This window comes from Liolophura sinensis, chromosome 6, assembly GCF_032854445.1.
Source record: "Liolophura sinensis isolate JHLJ2023 chromosome 6, CUHK_Ljap_v2, whole genome shotgun sequence".
In the NCBI taxonomy this organism is placed as follows: domain Eukaryota; kingdom Metazoa; phylum Mollusca; class Polyplacophora; order Chitonida; family Chitonidae; genus Liolophura; species Liolophura sinensis.
This window is the reverse complement of record NC_088300.1, coordinates 47,614,097-47,633,193: the sequence shown is the minus strand read 5'-3', so window position 1 is coordinate 47,633,193 and position 19,097 is coordinate 47,614,097. Positions and strand designations below refer to the sequence as shown.

Here is a 19,097-nt window from a genome sequence, read left to right as displayed (position 1 = left end):
TCAGCAATGGTTTGCATCCTCTACACATAGCGATGCATGGTATTTTACCACTCACATTTAACAGACTAAAGACTGACGAGGTTGTTTAAGTTTAACTAACATTTTTTTGCCTGAACATTACTATTTTTTTAGTATTGTCATCTATTATCAAACAAATTGTAAGGGCCTATAGCTCATATCTGTAAGACTAATTGATGTCAGTTTAATTCCTTCCTTTTCTGTGATATGCATTATTTGTGAGTAACCATGTGAGGTAGGTTTACCTCGGTCACTCCAGTTTTCTCCAACCTTATATAAAAACTGACCGCCATCGTAAAAAGCGGAAGGAAAAAAAAGTGTAGTATTCAACATCAGTCACGTATAAATAACGAGGTAGAGGGCACTCCGAGAATGCGAACCTCCGAAACAGTTAAATGTGCAAATGAAGGGATCTGTACAGACAAAAGGGCTATAATAACGTAATATACTGAAAGACTTTCAGAAAGACAACAACGTGACAGCTGGCAAATGATCACGCGTAACCGGTGAAATACGGCATCTGGTCAATGTACTTCAGCTGCACGCTTTCCTCCCATAAAAGCCGCCGTCGTATATGGGAAGTATATTTAAGTACGGCGTAAAACACCAATTAAACAAATATACAAAAAATTTACCTTAGAGTTTTATTCTAACTGTTCAGGTAAATACTTAAATAGTAACACATTACACTCTTAAGCAGAATTAGGTAAAAAAAATGCATGGATGTTAGTCGCAATTCATTAGACGCCACTAGTCTATAAAATTTCTCAAAATGCCTTGTCGTCATCACACGTGATATGCAATCACACTAAAATAATAATAGACCTATTCTGTATTTCTGTCGTATCTCGAAATGGTAAAAATCGCTTAAATAATTCATTGTTTCTTATCCGGATCACAAAAATATTTCATCTAAACCCGTCCATAACTTTTTATTTATAAATTTGCCAACGGATAAACATGCAGACAGACAGACAGACAGACAGACCAATGAGCGTATTATAAACGACGCTGGGAAAAATGAAACCGCATCACAGCCAGTGGGAGAAGGATTTGAGCACAGGGCCTCATTTTAACCAATAACCAATCGGTTGAGACTATCGAGAGTGACGTTTAAGTTAACTGAGGCAGTTAAATCGCCCACATAAACGACATATACTTGTTTTACTTTCTTTAATGGGCCGATGTGCTTTGCGCTCTGTAATGAACTCTGGTAACTCAGTACACATTAACTCATATATGGCAAATATATACATGTTTTCCCCGTGAACTGCTCCCAATTTTTGGCCTGTGACAAATTTTCCGCCTACTCGTTTTGAGATAACATTTTCACCACACCTGTTTTGTGGCTAAACATGAAGAGTGTTTTGATCATATATGGTTAGGTAAACTTTTCAAGTTGTGAGCATTAGCGAGGTTCCTATGGACAAACCGCTGTAAAACAAAAAAATAACTCTAATATATTTTTGTAATTTATTAAATCTTTCACAGTAAAGATGGTGCATAAATAAAATTTACGTGAGAAACGGGTAAGCTTTGTTCGGAAAACACATCTTTAATGTAATGAACTCTAATGTTTCACGTCGACATCTGTCCACCCCCCATTTACATCCTCATTTAACCCGGATGTGTTATGACAGGTCAGTTGAGGTCACCGCGCCGCGGTGTGTTGATCAATGAACGGCGAGCCTGTCCATGTTGTGGTGCACAATCGTCTAACACCGATGTATCTAAGTAGGCCAGAATGCGCGTTTTGGACAGAAATCTGAGATATTTTCTCTGGCATTTCCTTCCCCAGTGTCACGCAGGCGGGACAGGTGTGTGTTTTTTACGGGCAGGGAGATAGCAAACATTGCCATGAGTCAGACGATTTAAACAGGACTGGAGATGTCAAGGCGATTGCCTCAGACAGCCTCTAGAAGCAGCCCAGCCGACGGCACATGCAATGAGGGCTACGCGCAGTCAGGAGTAATTATTATCAACTAACAATGACGCAACTAGATCGGTGTGGTTGACGGAATTTAGCCTAACGGGTGGGATATGACACGATCCCCACATATAAGCCAATGAAGACCAGCGGTTTATTACCTAGGTTTGTCCTTTAATTATGACATCAGTGATTGTGCTATTTTGATACTGGTATTAATTCCGGTGTGGCGGTGTGCAGCGTTCAAGGAATATTATATCAGGGCAAGCTTATCATCATTTCCGATTGGTATAAACTTAGTTCGCGATCTGCTGATCTTCATAAGCCATTGATCGCATCCGTCCTGTAAGTACGTATGTACACACAACGTGTTCAAGCTGACTTAACGGCAACGAGACAACCTGTTGAAGGGCTGCACCAGACAGTAAATCACCCATGACGAGACGTTTTTAAGGGGCTCCAAACTCCGCTATTTTACCTGGCTGTCACTTGGATATAACATAGTGTCACAGCAGTTCCTAGCTGTGGAAGTTTTAAGGCTTTATCTTTTCGCCCTGTCTGACAAACACAAATGCGCGGGCGTGACTGAATTGTTAACTGATTCAATCGAGTGTGAAAGACCTACCTATAACAGGAGCGTTTGACGAACTCTTGTCAGAAGACATATACCTGTTGGTTATTTCACCAGTGCTTATTTACCCAGCCATTAGTTAAGAACTCAACTCTGTTCTGCTGTTGCGGACGATACACTGAAACTCGTATGTCCTGATCGAATTAGGACGGACAATGGCCCCGAAAACAACTGTCATAGAGTTCCTTGTATTTGGCACGGTGTGGGCGTGTATAGGTAAGTTTTTACATGCTAGAGCGACACCAAAACCTTAAAAAGTTTTTATCTTCGGTCATTAATAGGATATCACTTTGTTTTTATAGTTTTAACTTGGCAGGTCCAAACGCGGCATACATCTGCATTCATTTAAGCTCTTGTATAGATTATTGTGTGACCGTATAAAAGTCTACGATATTTGTATTGTACACCATGCATCTTATGTTATTGGGGGCGTCGCGAAATGCACGATAATACACTTGTCCGCTCACGCCATCAAGTTAATGAGGTAAACTTTTCTGAATTTATTTGAAATATTCTCGAAATATTTATTACAACTTTCCGATATATAACAGGAGCAATGTAGTATTTGATTGACACCACATTGGATTATTTAAATCAGCTTCTGTACACTGGAGATGGAGTTGGAATTGATCCTATTTCTCCATCATTGTGTTTGAAGCTCCTTATAAATGGCTAAGCCACATTACCCCCGCTAAGTGTGTCTGGTTGTAGTACCAGTCGCTGTGCAGGCGCTTCAAGAGATGGTGGAAAAAAACTGGTCTATGCGTGTGTATACAGTTGTGGTGTTCCAGTATACCCGTTTGTACGCAGCAGACCGAATCGAAACTAGAATGGTTTTGCCAGAGTAAATCTATGCAGTCAAAGGTTTTCACACCATTACAATGGTTTGTAATATGCGGTTGGCTGATTACCGTTGAGAATATATCAAAAGCAAGCTTTGTACCTGTTTTATGTGGACCTCTAATGAAGGTTGACCCATCGGTCTGGAGGGCTATCCCTGCATGCTGACATTAACATGTGTGGGTAAATTATTAAATTATTAACCACTGTAACGTCACAGATCCTATGAAATACTCTCTGTATATAGCCGATCTCGCGTAGCATTATATGATAATGGTATACAGGGAGACATAAATGCTGTCTATATAGCAAAAAAATACATATCTTGCAAAGGGTGTATAGCATACATATGTAGTTTCGAAACGTTGAGAAGAATTAGGGATGGATATTCTCGTGAATGATGTAGGAGTTTTATTTTTTGATGATTCTCATGCAATGCAGAGTTGATGTATATATTTTATAGGCCCCCTATTGTATGGTGAAGTCATTAAAAATCATTAAAAAAGAATTTTCTCCAGGATATCTCAGTGCAAGATTTCTCACCTCTTTTGAAATGCCTCAATTTTGTTATGGACTCTGTGGTCGACAATGAAACGGAAGGCGTATCACCTTATATATTGGTTCATTTTGTGAGCTGAATGAAACTTGAAAACTCGTGAATGGGGTCAAGTGGTTTCTTGTTCCTTATGTAGTTACATTGGAATGTTGTAATTAATATAAAGATATATCACTGCTCGCTGGAATTGATAAATGACCTACAAACGTCCCAATTAAGATGTCATGCGTATAGACAGACATTCCATTGGAGAGTAAATGTCTTATTTGGGTCAAAACAAAAATGTCATAATAAAATTGCCTGTATAATGAATTTGGTTGAGCTGTCCATCGTCTATACAAACACTGAACCATTACCTTTCTCCATCAGCACGCGCAAGAGATGTGTGGTACGCCGTGTTGCCATGGTTACTGTTTGATTGTTTCATTGGGTTTTTTTATTCCTACGGTTCCCAAAGGTAAATTTTGATCAATTTTATCAGTTAAACATCGCTAGCTTGGTGTAGAGCGTGGAGGTGTGACCGACACAATGCTATATTAAGTCAAGAATGAAGGAATGATTATATGACAGTCTACGAATTATCCTCACATATAAGATATAAGATGCTTATAAGATATTCTGTAAAGACAGGTACTCGTCAAATAGCTTATCCGTGAACATTTTCTGAACAAGTTTTAAATTTTGCATTAATACCGTTCCTTAATTGTTAAAATTCCTCAAATTAGCTGTGTAAATTCCAGTATGCAGAAGTTTTAATTTTTTTCTCATCCTATATAATGCGATTGCCGAAGAAAGATCATGGTTGCGTGACCGCATATAGTAATCGATTTGTTTCTGAACATGGCCAAAGCCTAGTTTACAGAAGTAGCCTTTATTGATCCTTAGGTTTTAGCAATTTTTATGGCAGGACGAAGACGTGCCACAGCCGCGTTTTACATGCTGTCTTCAATAACCTAAAGGTTTCGTTTTCAAAAAAAAGCAAAAAATTCTAGGTGACGTCATAACTCGGAAAATACGGCTGTCATTCACAACGACACGTCCTCTGTTTGTCGACAGGAGAGTTCGTGTGATTTCACCCGACAGCCTTTCTCTGATCCCTCGTCGGCCACGTGAATATATAGGAAGACTGTACCCCAGAACAGAGAATGTGAGTAAGAGACAAGTCACACCAGACCGACTGTATAGGAAGACTCTACAGTATAGAGAACGCGAGTAAGAGTCAAGTCACATCTGGCCGAGTGCATGTATATAGGAAGACTGTACACAGTATTGGACGCGTGTAAGATTTATGTATTTGATCATGTGATTGATGGTTATTTCACTCATACGACGGCCAGTACTGTGGTGGGAGGAAACTGGGCAGAGCCCTATTCGGGAAACCCTCGACCATGCACAGGTTCAAAGCAGATAGGTACGACCAGAGAGAAAGCCAACGCGAGCTCGGGGTAATAGACAGGTCACATAAGGCCGCCTGCCTTACATGAGAGTACTAGGCCTAGTTTTCGTCATCCCGGTATTCCCCCATAATACATGACACAGGTGCTAAATATAAACAAATTTTGATGTGATGTGTACAACTTCCAGCTGTATTTTTAAATCAGGTGAAATAAGAAGGACCTTGATTTCAGATCATCACATTGGTCCGTATCTCATATTTATGACGATGACATGCACTTTAAGGCCCATTCATGATTGAATGAGGGTATTACTCACTGTCCGCAAAAACCAATATTGTCAAGTTACGGGTTGAAATTGTACATCGCATATATATATATATATATATATATATATATATATATATATATATATATATATATATATATATTGACTTGGTCAAATCCAGGGTACGAAACAAGGTTCAACGGTATCGGGTTAATCAACAAACACCGCTACGGTGGTGTTAAACCCTTAATTTTATACCCTCACCACGTTATATATATATATTGTTTTGAATGAAAAATGGCCAATAAGTATATATCTCGCGAAACATACAAGTTTGAACAATTACGTGTCACATATGTAAGAGCTTAAGCCAGCTTATTTGTATGACGTATAAATGACACCACAGTGCTGATACAATCTTGCTTGAGTATTTTAATTAATGTATAAATGGGACCTCGTTTTAGCGCAAATGTGGTCATAAGGTAGAGGACATTTCGGGAGTATAAATGATTGCCATCTGACAGTGGATCATTTACACATGCATTGTTTTTGTCAACCTTCTCGGCTAGGATATTTTGTTAATTTTCCATAACAAATCATGGTTGACAGAGATTGTATGTTTCCTGGCACATGATGAATGATTGTATGGAGTCAGTTTCCGGGTAGTAGGGGTTGAGGAAGAGGGTCCTGCCAAGAGTTACGGGGACTCCGCATGCATCTTACTGTACTGCCATGCGTACTTTGCCACGGCTACCTGCCAGAAAAGTTGATCCTCCGCTGTATATGGGCTTCGTAATGGATGATGTTGGACACCATAAAAATGAAGGGGCATGTGTAAATTCTGAACCGTCAGCTTCCTGCAGAAGTTCTCGTTGTTGTTATTACCACTGGACAAGTCTGCTAGATCTGGATTCGAAGTTACTGCATCTCCTTTTTTCATAGTTACCCACGTACTTTTTTGCAGCGATTATAGCTATCGTACGTCAGAATTTGAATTCGAGGGATTCGCATATTGCGGGATTGTTGTGCATTTATTTATATTTTTAGCCCACTCCTGCTGTGAAGCTCTCTCTATTAAGACATTTGACAACTCTGCAAGGTCTGGATTCGCAATTACCAGTACTACATCATTTTCGCTGCTGTGGATGTCATGGTTAGCACGGGCCAGCCAAGTTACATATACTTCAGTATTTTAATACACTGCATTCGTACACAGGGATTGTTGTGCGTTTATATTTATTTATAGCCCACTCCTGGGGTTAATGTATGTATAATCTGAGGTGAGTATGTCCCGGTGTCGGTCTGTCCGACCTTACGGACTCCATGCGGGGCCATATCCGCCTAAAACTGTCACTCAACTATTGTTTTATATACAGGTGCCTTAATCAGTGTCCCAGGCTTGTCGACAGACATATCTATAATGTAAAGTCACCGTTGTGTACTGTAAAACCTTATAATATCCAAGCAGTGCATGTGTCCTCGGTCTGGCCCCTATGACACGCATTTAACACCTGCATCTGCGTTTTACTAGTGAGACCGCAGGCTCGAATCCAGCCCTAGCTATAGCCCACCCATTAAACCAGAAGGCTGTGGTATAAGTGAAACATTCCCGAGTACATCGTTAAAAAAAACCAAATAAATGAAGGTAATTCTGTTTGGTCTTCTAGGATTGTGATTTGTTATATATAAATGTCCTTGAGCACGAAGGAAATGAATATTTTCCGCTGCCGTAGAACGGAGTAGCAACAATAAATCTTGATTGTCAGGAACTTGGGACGTGCCTTAATTATATCTTGTATAATTAATTGCTCGAGCAGATTACGTCAAATTTTTCACGTGTTGAAGTCACCCGAAGGGATCCTAAATTGTCACTTTGCAGTTTATAATATCTAAGAGCTACATGCTCATTTGCTTCGACTTATTCTGTATCAGAATCCTTAGGGATGGATATGGCTTGTTATTAATATCTATGTATAATGCCTGCACCTCTGCAGAACGCCAGCCTTTCCCCAGAGGCCCGAAATGTGGTCATATGTGAATTCTGTGAATGATGGATCGCTTGCAGTGCAACTCAAGACGGTTCTCTGATGGCATATTAATGTTATACACGATAGAAGTCGATGAAGGCGGTTAATTGAATAAATCTTGATAACAGAGTAGAATGATCCGCAAAGTTCCATGCAGCAAAGGCCACATAAGGGCTGGCGAGAATGACCCACGTGGTTCTGTGTACCGTTTTTCCAGCTCTCTACTTGTCCAGCAGAGCACCTCACTTTCACATCAAGCAGCACTCTTGATTTTCTTGGCTGGAGAACACACACTGACCATGACAACACACTCTGTGCTTTGGCGGACAATCAATTCCAGATCGATTCTTTGCGGTCGGAATTGTCCAAGGCTCATTTTCGGGGAACTGTTTCATTGCCTGTAACAAAGGCCACCATATTATTTACGCTTCACTGCCAAGAAATTAGTATTATAGGCCTACAGTATAGCCGTTTCTATATGAGCTTCCTTTAAAGTCATCACAGATGCAGATTCAATCTGATCTGAAACCTGATATATGAGTTTTGCTTGTCAAGGACCCAAGGGTTATTTGTAATTAAGATTGGGGGTCAAGTAGGTTTTGCCTCAACGGTGACAGCCTGAACGATATACAAATAAAATGATTTTGGGATCTATCTCCTGTACATGTTTTTATTAAACTAATCAATCATTGCACAAAGGTTGAAATTGTTATCTGTATGATTCTCTTGAGAAACATTCAAAACGGTTGCAATAATTTGCTTTCTCTTAGTATTCTGAAAACGATATATCGCTGTATATCAGTCAGTAGTACTTCTGAGTGAGCAGTGTTGTATATAACGCTTTACTTTGTACTCATTGTTCTAAACGGATGTCATAGACAGTTCTGAGCCAATCATCAGCGCTCTCTTTGCTCCATGCGGGAGAAGCTAAGTTAACCGGGGCCATAAGAGATGAAAAATAAAGCTTCAGATGATAAAACATATAACAGAATATATCCTTTCTTCAAATATGATAGTTTTTAGTGCCCTGTAGAAATCTTCAAATATCAGCATATCGCTTGTTTAACCTCATGTAATTTATCGCCTCTTTTCTGCTCAGTAAAAACCGTATGCTCGAAACAATGAATATCCCTTGTACACTGACAATTTTTTTTGGTCACAGCTTCAGTTTACATGTGAACACCGTCTAGCAGGCATTGTACCTAGTAAGTTATCTACCGATCGCTCGCTTACAGCATATCCTTTTGCCCATATATGTGTAGGTGAAACGTTCACTTCAATATTGATTCGGTTCTGTTAGGACGTCTGCCATGCAGCCATAATTTTGGCGCGCGAAGGAGATCCGGTCAGCGGAAGCGGTATTATCCGGATTAACGCTAGTGTATGAGAAACCTGGTCGACGATATGCGTATATCCGATAATGGACCAGCAGTAAATTTCAGTATTAGCATAGCAGGTCGAATACTATGGAAGAGATTAGCATCTGACCGAGGTCACGTTGATATTTTCTGCATCCTGGCACCGTGAGTTTGAAGCGAGAGGACCATTGAGGTATCTTTACGCAGGCCCATGACTGATGCCCAGTTGGCGTGCGGGTTTATTATCACCAGATGGCAGGCTTTGAGCTGATGCACACCCTGCAATCGATCACCCTTAACTCTGTCTATACACGGCGTGCAAGCTGTCAAAATATTGGCAATAAAAGCGATACGCTGATTTAGAATTATGCAAGATACTTTGTCCGATATGTCATATGGAATAAGATTCCGTGCCGCTGAGGTCTCGGATACAAGCTCAAAATGTATAGCGTATGAATGCCATCTCCCTTGAGTGATTAGTAATATGTGTAGGTTAGCAGTGAGTACGTTGGATTTCTGGGGTTTTTATCTATACATAGACGACTCATTTACTGGTCATCAGTGTTTCAGGTTCATGTATGAAACGGAGTGTGATATAGGTTTGAACTGTATCATCGGTGCCTAGCGTAAGAAAGAGCAGTTTGTGCCTAGGCAAGAAGTATATAAGGACGTTTCGTCAAATCTATACAGAAAACATCGATGTACACGACTCATTTGGCGAAAATATTCATATTCGACTTCACTGTTGTAAATCAATTTAAAAAGTATTATATAGTTCACCATATTCTATATATGGTGAAGCACTGCAGGTGTAAGTTGACCTGTGTTACCTAAGGCGGATGCCTATAGATAGCTTCAAAATAGAGATCGATTTTCTCTGTCGGTGTCAGACATACCCAAGTATCAAGTCAAGTCAATGTATGGTGGTACTACTCGCTTTCCTGTGTATACAGGTCTACAACTTGGTCTCATTCCTATGTGAATGTCTATGTGAATTGTATCACAGTGCTATCCAACCCCAAAGACATTGCAGTGGTATACAAATATACACCCTGTATATGTGCATTGTTGTTTGGTTCTAGTCGTTTTTCCGTATCACTTGAATGAACGCTGTTTCAGTCAATTCTCTTTTTCTACCATTGGAAGACCTCTACATTTTTCTGTACGAATCCTTATCCGGATGGCTGATTCTTAACCATCAATAACTCCCATTTCCGTTGGCATGGAATAGAATGCAAATTATTTTTCTCCTTTGTTAACGTTGTTGAACCCTATTTTTACCATTGAAGCATAGATTCTGTTAATTTTAAAAACGACCATCACAACGATGCTTTCCTTTCTAATATTAACGTGAAGTCATTATTTTTGTGTGTTTCAGCTATAAGCGCGAATCCAGTCGACAACAGCGGTGCCTGTGCCCGCGCACTGCAAACCACATGTCGTGAAGAGGTGGTCCTCTTAAATGAACCTCACAGCGGAAACAGAAATGCCTCTTGCAAGTAAGAAGTGATAATGTGGATAGCTGGAATACTTCAAGCTGATACCTCCTTAAGCATTAGTGTAACATTGTTTTTTTTTTAATTGAACCAATTAGCATAGCAGCGTTCGCTTTGCGTCCTCAGTCGGTTGGGAAAAATTATTGCATTTCGTATATTTTATTTCTTTACCTCTCCAGGTATTTGTCAGCGGCCATTGCTTGCATTGCGTGCAAAGTGCAAAACTGCTCGCACATGGGCGAAACGCTTTTACAGCAATTCAACTACTGTCGCCCGAATATCACCAGCCTAATACTGCTACAGGGAAAGCAAAAGGCCATAGAAATCTGCTTACTTATGACAACAACAACAACAACAAAAGCTATGCCTGTTACATCAAAACCGCCCACAACGACAACACAAGCCCATTCATCGGGAAAACAGATCCAAGATCAAGATTACACTGGATCAAGCTCTGGTGAGTATTTGGTGACACCCGAAAAATGATAAGTAGGCCTAGACGCAAATGGTGGATGAATGTCCCTGTTGATCTTACACGGTAAAGACCAACGCTTCTTACTACAAGACCATCTTATCTGAAGCTGGCCTGATCCCATTGCAGTGTTTTAATGTTATTGTGTGTTACATGCGATGACAGCACAGCATTTTGAGTAATTCCGTACGTGTGACGTCTAATAAATTGCAATTAACATCTCTCCATTTTTTTACCTAATTCTGCTAAAGCCCTGGTTCCAGGAGAGCGGGTAAGTTTCTACGATTTATGCATTTACATGAACAGTCAAAATAAAACATTGAATGAGGTAAATTGGCAAGTGGCCATATTTCACCAGTTACTTTTGGCAGTTTTCCAGCTGTCACACTGTCGTAGCTGCTCTGGTTTTACTCTCTATGCTGTACGTCTTTTATTATATCTCACAGGCTTATTCTTATCTTTCATTTAGTTTAACTTTGTCTTCCTCTAGTCAAGGTACTATGAAAATTTAGTCCCGACACAATCGGATTAAATCATCAAAACAAGAAGATAGAAGGGTCCACACTGCATGGATATACGATCAACTTTTATATGTGTCACTATAGCTGCTGACTATTTTCTTAATTAATGAACTCCTTATATTTGTTGTATGGATTTGAAACAACAATATTTTTGTTTCAGTTTCAAGGGCGAGTACGTGGGTTGTGATCATGGCAGGATTGTTGGTTCTAGTGGCAGAGTGGAGGTAGTCTCTGGTGATACCACCCAATCAGGTCTCAGAAAGCGCTAAGAATAGAAACCAAAAATACATATATCGATGACTATTGTGTCAAACACAGGATGACCTCATCAGCTTATATCCTCTCAGTTAGAGGAAGAATTCGTTAAACTAGGAGAAGAAATTGATATAAATACTGAGAAGAAAAATCCGGATGCCTAACACGAACTAGGCTGACTGCAGAACGCAAGTTTTACTACGGCTGTACCGTAAATTCTCTTTACAAAGAGAGCGAGGAGATGTAGAGCCACACTTCGATTGAAGCTTATAGGTTACAATTCCTTCGACTCAGAAAAGTTCGTTTCACCCAGGTTTAGAACAGTATTAAGATTTCTCCACGTATTTGAAATTGTTGTGATAGACGTTAGACGCATGATTGTTAAGGACAAACCACAAGCACAGATTGCACATCGTGGTATCATTTGATGTTGCCAGTAGAATATTCCCGAGACACAAGGATTCTTCGTGTTTCTTCATCGTTATGGTTGCTAGACCTTACATTCCAGTGAACATCGGAACATCTGGCGATGTTGTTATAAGACAAGACACAATCAGAAATACGTCGGTGGTATTTGCGGAACCAACTAACACCAAGTTTTGTTAATTTTAATGTGCACTTTAAAATGTGCATTTTAAGAGAAAATGTGTACACAAACAGACGTCGATCTGTGTTGATGGGAGGTTTCTACTCTTATAGAAAGTGCAAATTCGTTGGACAGAAGAAACCGTTCTGAAATCTCTTCGGCAAAAAAACCCTGATGTGATCAGGGTTCCGTTGCCATGGGAATATCTGAAGTCTTGCCAGAGTTAATTAGTACTAATTTTGAATGTGTCATTGTTTCCCGTGTGGAAGCACGTTAATTTTATTTCCAATTGATTAAGTAATTCTTGAAAACTAAAGCAGTCACTAAGTATGATTGTTTAACATTCGTGCGTTTTATTGTATTGGTTTCATGTGGACCTCTGAAAAATAACTATAGCACATGGTTATAATACTTCCAGAAAAGATTGGTTTGGATAGAGTATTCAGTTCAAGGCCAACGCTGCCTCCAAGATTGGTTTGAGATGAATAAATGTCCAGTCTACCAAAGCAAAAACCATTCCATGAAACTGTAAACATCGCTCTTGATTTAGAGCAAGAAGATCTTGTAAAGAAAAGTTCTTGGTGTTGAGCTTAAGACAGAATGATGGAGCTCATTATGTAGTCAAATATTACATGGGGGTTTCATTTCCTTTTTGGTGCTCCATGTCTCTTCAGCTTCTAACATGCAGCTTACTGTAATTTGCATACACAGTTATATTTGGCTTTCGATTTTTATTTAAATATTTATACCCTTGTATAATCCATATATATTTTCTCACTGCGATAGGTGCAAGAGTAATTAAGTTCTATTTTTATCGTGATTCATTTATGTTACTTTCCAATTCTCTCGGTTGTGACGAGGACAACTCAATGTACATTCGGGTATCTATTTTGTGGTTATAACGTCCACATTTTCTTTTATTTAAGCAGCCCTTTAAATGTGAGAGAATGTTCTTTGGTGGTATGATATTAAGTTATCCTTTCTTATTTTTTAACAGTGATATTTTGTATACCAAGTGCTATATATGTGTAAATGATATTCCAGGTAGGTGTAAGTAAAGTGAACACATCAGAGAAACCTTAACGTGTTCATGACAGGGTTCACTGAACCTATTCATTGTCGTCCACAGTATTCATGAGTTTTTATATCAAAATCAAACTAATTATCCGGAAAAGTTACGAAGGTCTTCGTCCGTCTTTTTCTCTTTGGGGGAAGGAAAGATCCACCTTGTCGGCCTTTGTGGAATCACGAGTGCGTGTAGTTCTCAAGTTCTCGATAAGTTACATTTTGAGTCATTACACGTTACCGATTTCAAGTTCAGGACGATACACTTAGATAATATGTGAGCAATTCTCAATACAACTGTGTTCGCGTTCCATAACTGATAACGTGGAACCTTACCTGGTAACATTCACTCTGTGTGTGTGTGTGAGAAGGGCACCGCGTAATTAAGCAGGTGTTCTAACATAGGAAAGATTTCTAAGAAGCCCAGTATGAAATGTCCGCTTTCTGTTTTGATTCATAACACTCTCATTTGTGTAAATTGATAAAGCATTTCATCATGTCTAAAAAGTTTTGCTGGTATACACCTGTTCTAATATTACATATCCGCCCATTTCTCCCCCACCACTCCACCCTCCTTCCCTCCAAACGTGTTACGACTCACTCCTCTGAATAAGTGAAGTGGTCAGCTTAGTTCATGGTTTGGACGGGCTCATTCGTGATTTAGGTGGGTTGGTTTATCGTTTGGAAGGTTCAGGTTTCCGTGGTTCAGGGTAGATGGTATCCCGGTCCTAAGCCATGTTTCCCCTGCATATGCATATTCATATTACGTGTGCATAAACATGACTCGCTGTATAACTTCTACAACGAATCAAAAGTACGGTGCAGTTCATTTCATACATCAATCCATGTATATTTTCATACAGTAGAACCTAGTGCAAATTTTGGTATATTTAGTTACCTATTAAAAGAACTATATTCTTCCTGATTATGTGACGACACCTGTCTGACCTCTGTAAACGTTTGACCTCATCAACTGATTCTGCTCACAGCGCCATTGTCTCTGAAGAACATTATTCTTTTTAATACGTTTCAGTTACATTTTTGTCTCAGACTTCCTAACTTGTAAATAGTTTTTATATTTTATACGTCTACTCATTACTTTTTAGAAGGCCACAAACAGCTTTAATAATATGACCGAGTGAACGTGCGTGTTTGTATTATGGTCGCGCGGGAAAGGCTTTTCCATGGGTTAACATTCCAGATATTTTTAATTTAGATGGCTGTAGTTCAAGTTGTTATATACATTGCATCTGCCTCTTTTATTGTTACGTTTGTATTGCAATGTAGTGTTATTGTCGAAATGCTGTGATTTATGTAACATGTATTCGTAAACAGCGAGTAGGCTATATTTGTGTAGTGTACTTGCTGACACGGGAAACCTGATGTCGAATGCTCCGCGAAACTTTTTTTCAGATCCGGCCACAGAGGGAATTCTGTTCCAGAACTTCCTGTCCAAAACCTATGGTTTGATCAAGTATCTCTGAGCACTCGAAACCAGGCTTCTTAGCACGGTTGTGATTTTGTCTCCAATATCATGAAGAGTCGAACAACAAGTGTTTCTGTCCAGAAACACACAATGGTGTGCGCTAGCGTAATGGAAAGGGAAGTTCTGGATTTTGTGAATCATTATAGGCATTGTGTGATCGGAAGTTATATGTATTTCACGCATTCTGTCATGTCAATTGTAACATCTGCTTACGACATTGTCTAGCTGATTATGAACCGAAGTGATCCCAAATGTCCAATCGAAATGGAGGTTAAATGTTTAGCTAAGTATATACAGTTCTGTCTGCCTGGATACGAATATATGACAATGGTTGTGGGAGTTGTTAGCTGCATGTCAGATAGTGCAATTTGACCGCAGACCTGTGGTCAATTATATATCTGTTGAAGAAACAAAAGAAAGAACAGACAGGGTTCGCCCACTCGTCTGCGGTTGAGCGAACATCTGTGTTTTGCGAGCCGGTCATGTGTATTGTGGGATAGATTCGATCTACAGGTAGCCTGGCCAAGTCATTGCTGTCGTTGAAAAGCTACTTCGAGCTTTACATCAACGTGAAACTGCTTGGCTAGCCAACGCAGTGGTGTAGCAAATACCATGGACATGAATAAAGATCTTGGATATACGCTTGTGATATGTTATTATGATAATCAGAATAAAGCATTCATATTTTTATCAAATAAAAGATGCCTAATGGATTTGACTGTTTGTTCTTGTATTCTCACGATATTTTTAAATTTGTAACATTCTAAACTGATTCCTCTACATGTATCACCAATCTGTTTGAATTTGTGATTCTAACGTTCTATATATAAGTATATAGCTTTCTGTCAAACCATATGATTGGTGCACAATTTTCCATACATATAAATTAGTGCTTAACGTCGTAGGCAACAATGTATCACTTATACGATGGACAGCGGTCAAGATTATTAATGGGGAAAACCAGAGTATAAACTGAGTGAATCATCCCCTTCCCCAGATAACTGGCATAGCTTCTAACTTGAAGCTTCAGTTGAGTGAGGGAGAGCTAGATTCGAACCAGGGACCGGTTGGCTGCAGTGTGATGAACGTTTTATGTGAATGATTGCGAACTATATATATTATACATGCAATATTAGGCTTAGTGGTATCTCTATCTGCATGCCTTACGCGGTGGACACGATCACTGTATTGCCCTGCTCTGTTCACCGGGCCAATAAACATGCATGGTGAACATACTTTGTATGTCACACTTGGGAAAGTCCGTCAATATATTGCCAAAATTCGACAGTTTACACCAGCGAAAAAAATATTTAGGGTTAATCTTCCCTTTACATACAGAGATAGACATTAACATATTCTCACCCAATCTAACAACTATAATGGTCATACCAACTAAACTGGAATCCAAATTGTTGAGTATAAGCTAAATACAACTAATTGGGATTTCACTCGTTGTGGTATGTATTGAATAAATGAACTCTACAGATGCAGATGACACCGTGTCACCTGGAGCGACAAACCGATTTCCTTCACCCATAAATCTTTGAAGTTAAAAATTGTAAAAATTAAATTGAAAAATATGACGTTCAACATCACATAATGATAAATGAACATAAATACATGTATGTCGATATAGGAGCCAATCTCCATACTGCGAGGAGATACTTTGATAGGACCGCACGAATGCTAAAACCGATGTATATCCTATTTCACTAAACCCAGTGAATCTTCGGTGTTCAGTGGATTCATACCAAACCAGACTGTTCAGGTCCTACTGGACAGATCCCTGTCACGACACCATTATGACAAGAGGGATAGTCCTTGACATTATTAACATACCCTTTATAGGACAGCAATATCCCGAATGGCACTCCATATGGCGTGTATATATGTTATATGGTGCGTGTGGCGTGACAGTCTCAATCAACCCCACAGGTTATTACCACAAATATGAGTGTGCAACTGATCTTCCATCCAACGCCTTCAGCCTGTGTAAGTTTCTTTAATTGATTCATGGAGACTAACCATATGGAGTGACAAATATCCCTGTGGCTGTGCTTTATGATATGCCTAATTTCTCTTCACCCGGTGCTTGCTAGTAGATGTATGAGCATCGTGCTGAATAAATTCGTATGGCTGAATACGTCAACATTTGCAGTTAAAACGCAACCGAGATCCACATATGGTAGGCTAACGACAACTCACGAACCAGCAATAGAAATGGTAATGGCTACAATGCGTTCATGGGGGCACTGAACAAACAGTCCAAGATTACAGAAAATATGCCAACCTCAGACAGTAGTTGAAACAGGTGACAACACATGTCTCCTGTCAAGCTAGGTCAATGAAGCATTGGTAAAAATAAATTGCAATGCACGATTGATTGATTGGTTGTTATTTAAAGACATGCTCTAGAAATTTAAACATATTTGATGGCGGTAAGTTTTTTAAGATCTTTGGCAAGTAAGTGACCAGTGAGTGCCGGTAAAAAGCTGCACGCTGTATGTTGTTATAAAGCAACAGGCCTTAAATGAACGCCATATACTAATGTTGTCGACCGCCTATTGTCAGCAAAATTAAGGCCTTCATGTGTCCATTTGTTGTTACGATTTGAAGTGGATAGCACTTAAGTTTATAGCTTCCATATGTAGCAAGGAGTTATTTAGAGACGTCATTGTTTTTCAAGTTACGCCTGCATGTACAGTTTAAGTTGATCCTAGAACACTTACGGGCACATAATCAAATTCTGCGTGGCGAAAAAAATATTTAGGGTTAAAGCTTCCCTTTACATACAGAGACAGACATTAACATATTCTCACCCAGTCTATCAACTATAATGGTCATACCAACTAAACTGGAATTCAAATTGTTGAGTATAAGCTAAATACAACTAATTGGGATTTCACTCGTTGTGGTGTGTATTGAATACATGAACTCTGTAGATGCAGATGACACCGTGTCGATCATAAGCTGGAGCTGTATTTACTGTGACACGTGGAAGACATTATCGTTGTCACATAACACGGGATCATGTAGAACCACATTTGTTCATAGCCTGGAATTCAATACCGGAAACCAAGCCTGCGGGGTTTTGATACTGACTCCTCTTACGATCACATTTAATTTGGCAGCGCACGAGGAGTCATGTACCTCGTATTTAGTTACTATAGTTATGTTCAGCAATTAACATTTTCAGGTGAGTGAGTCAATGTCATTCAGCGCAAAACTTTTTTGTGCTAAACCATACACTAACGTAGTTGTTTGTAATCAGGACATTTAATCTTTTTTGTGCTAAACCATACACTAACGTAGTTGTTTGTAATCAGGACATTTAAACTTTTTTGTGCTAAACCATACACTAACGTAGTTGTTTGTAATCAGGAAATTTAATCTTTTTTGTGCCGCGTTCCATAGATAGGTGATATGAAGACTGTACTAAAATGGACATAAACTGAGAGCAAATACAACACACATACAGAGAGCAAGTAATACAACAGATATGTTATAGACCTGTCATATTTATTTATTTATTTATTTATTTGATTGGTGTTTTACGTCGTACTCAAGAATATTTCACTTATACGACGGCGGCCAGCATTATGGTGGGTGGAAACCGGGCACAGCCCGGGGGAAACCCACGACCATCCGCAGGTTGCTGGCAGGCCTTCCCACTTATGCCGGAGAGAAAGCCAGCATAAGCTGGATTGAACTCACAGCGACCGCATTGGTGAGAGGCTCCTGGGTCATTACGCTGCGCTAGCGCGCTAACCGACTGAGCCACGGAGGCCCCCCGTCATATTAGTCGCAGCTATTACAGTAGGAGAAAACATAAAATGATGATAACTTAATCTGAAAGAGAGTGAATAGTCATTTGTAAATAAGGGTTTAAAGATTATGATTATTTTCTTTTTTGAAAATAATGTTTGTATGGTGGGCTGTTTTGCATAAATATACCCTACACAAGAAGAGTATTCATGTCTAAATATTTATTTTGTTTTTTGCTCAAATTTGGTCTTTTGTTAAACCACAGCTTTAGTCATGCATCACATATTATACCAAGTGGTCTTATTTATATAATATACACCATACAAAAAACATTTCCAATGTCCTTTTCCTAATAGTTCTGAACCAAATTTGAAAAATATCTTTACCATATTTACAAAAAATATGTTCACAGTCTTTTATATGAAGTTTACA

At 39.3% G+C, this 19,097-nt stretch overlaps 1 protein-coding gene across 1 annotated transcript; it reads left to right on the top strand.

Moving 5' to 3' along the window:
• Nucleotides 1-1,739: 1,739 nt before the first annotated feature.
• On the top strand, nucleotides 1,740-13,603 carry LOC135468219 (uncharacterized). Its single transcript, XM_064746344.1, has 4 exons — nucleotides 1,740-2,792; nucleotides 10,398-10,518; nucleotides 10,695-10,972; nucleotides 11,669-13,603. Exons 1-4 carry the CDS (start codon nucleotides 2,732-2,734, stop codon nucleotides 11,734-11,736), a joined length of 528 nt encoding a protein of 175 aa, XP_064602414.1. The 5' UTR covers nucleotides 1,740-2,731; the 3' UTR covers nucleotides 11,737-13,603.
• The last annotated feature ends 5,494 nt before the right edge of the window (nucleotides 13,604-19,097 follow it).

Excerpts from the sequence above, each read along its gene's own strand:
- LOC135468219 (XM_064746344.1), top strand. The coding sequence starts at position 2,732 with ATGGCCCCGAAAACAACTGTCATAGAGTTCCTTGTATTTGGCACGGTG. Across the intron at positions 2,793-10,397 it reads CACGGTGTGGGCGTGTATAG|CTATAAGCGCGAATCCAGTC; the intron begins GTAAGTTTTTAC and ends TGTGTGTTTCAG. Across the intron at positions 10,519-10,694 it reads AACAGAAATGCCTCTTGCAA|GTATTTGTCAGCGGCCATTG; the intron begins GTAAGAAGTGAT and ends TTACCTCTCCAG.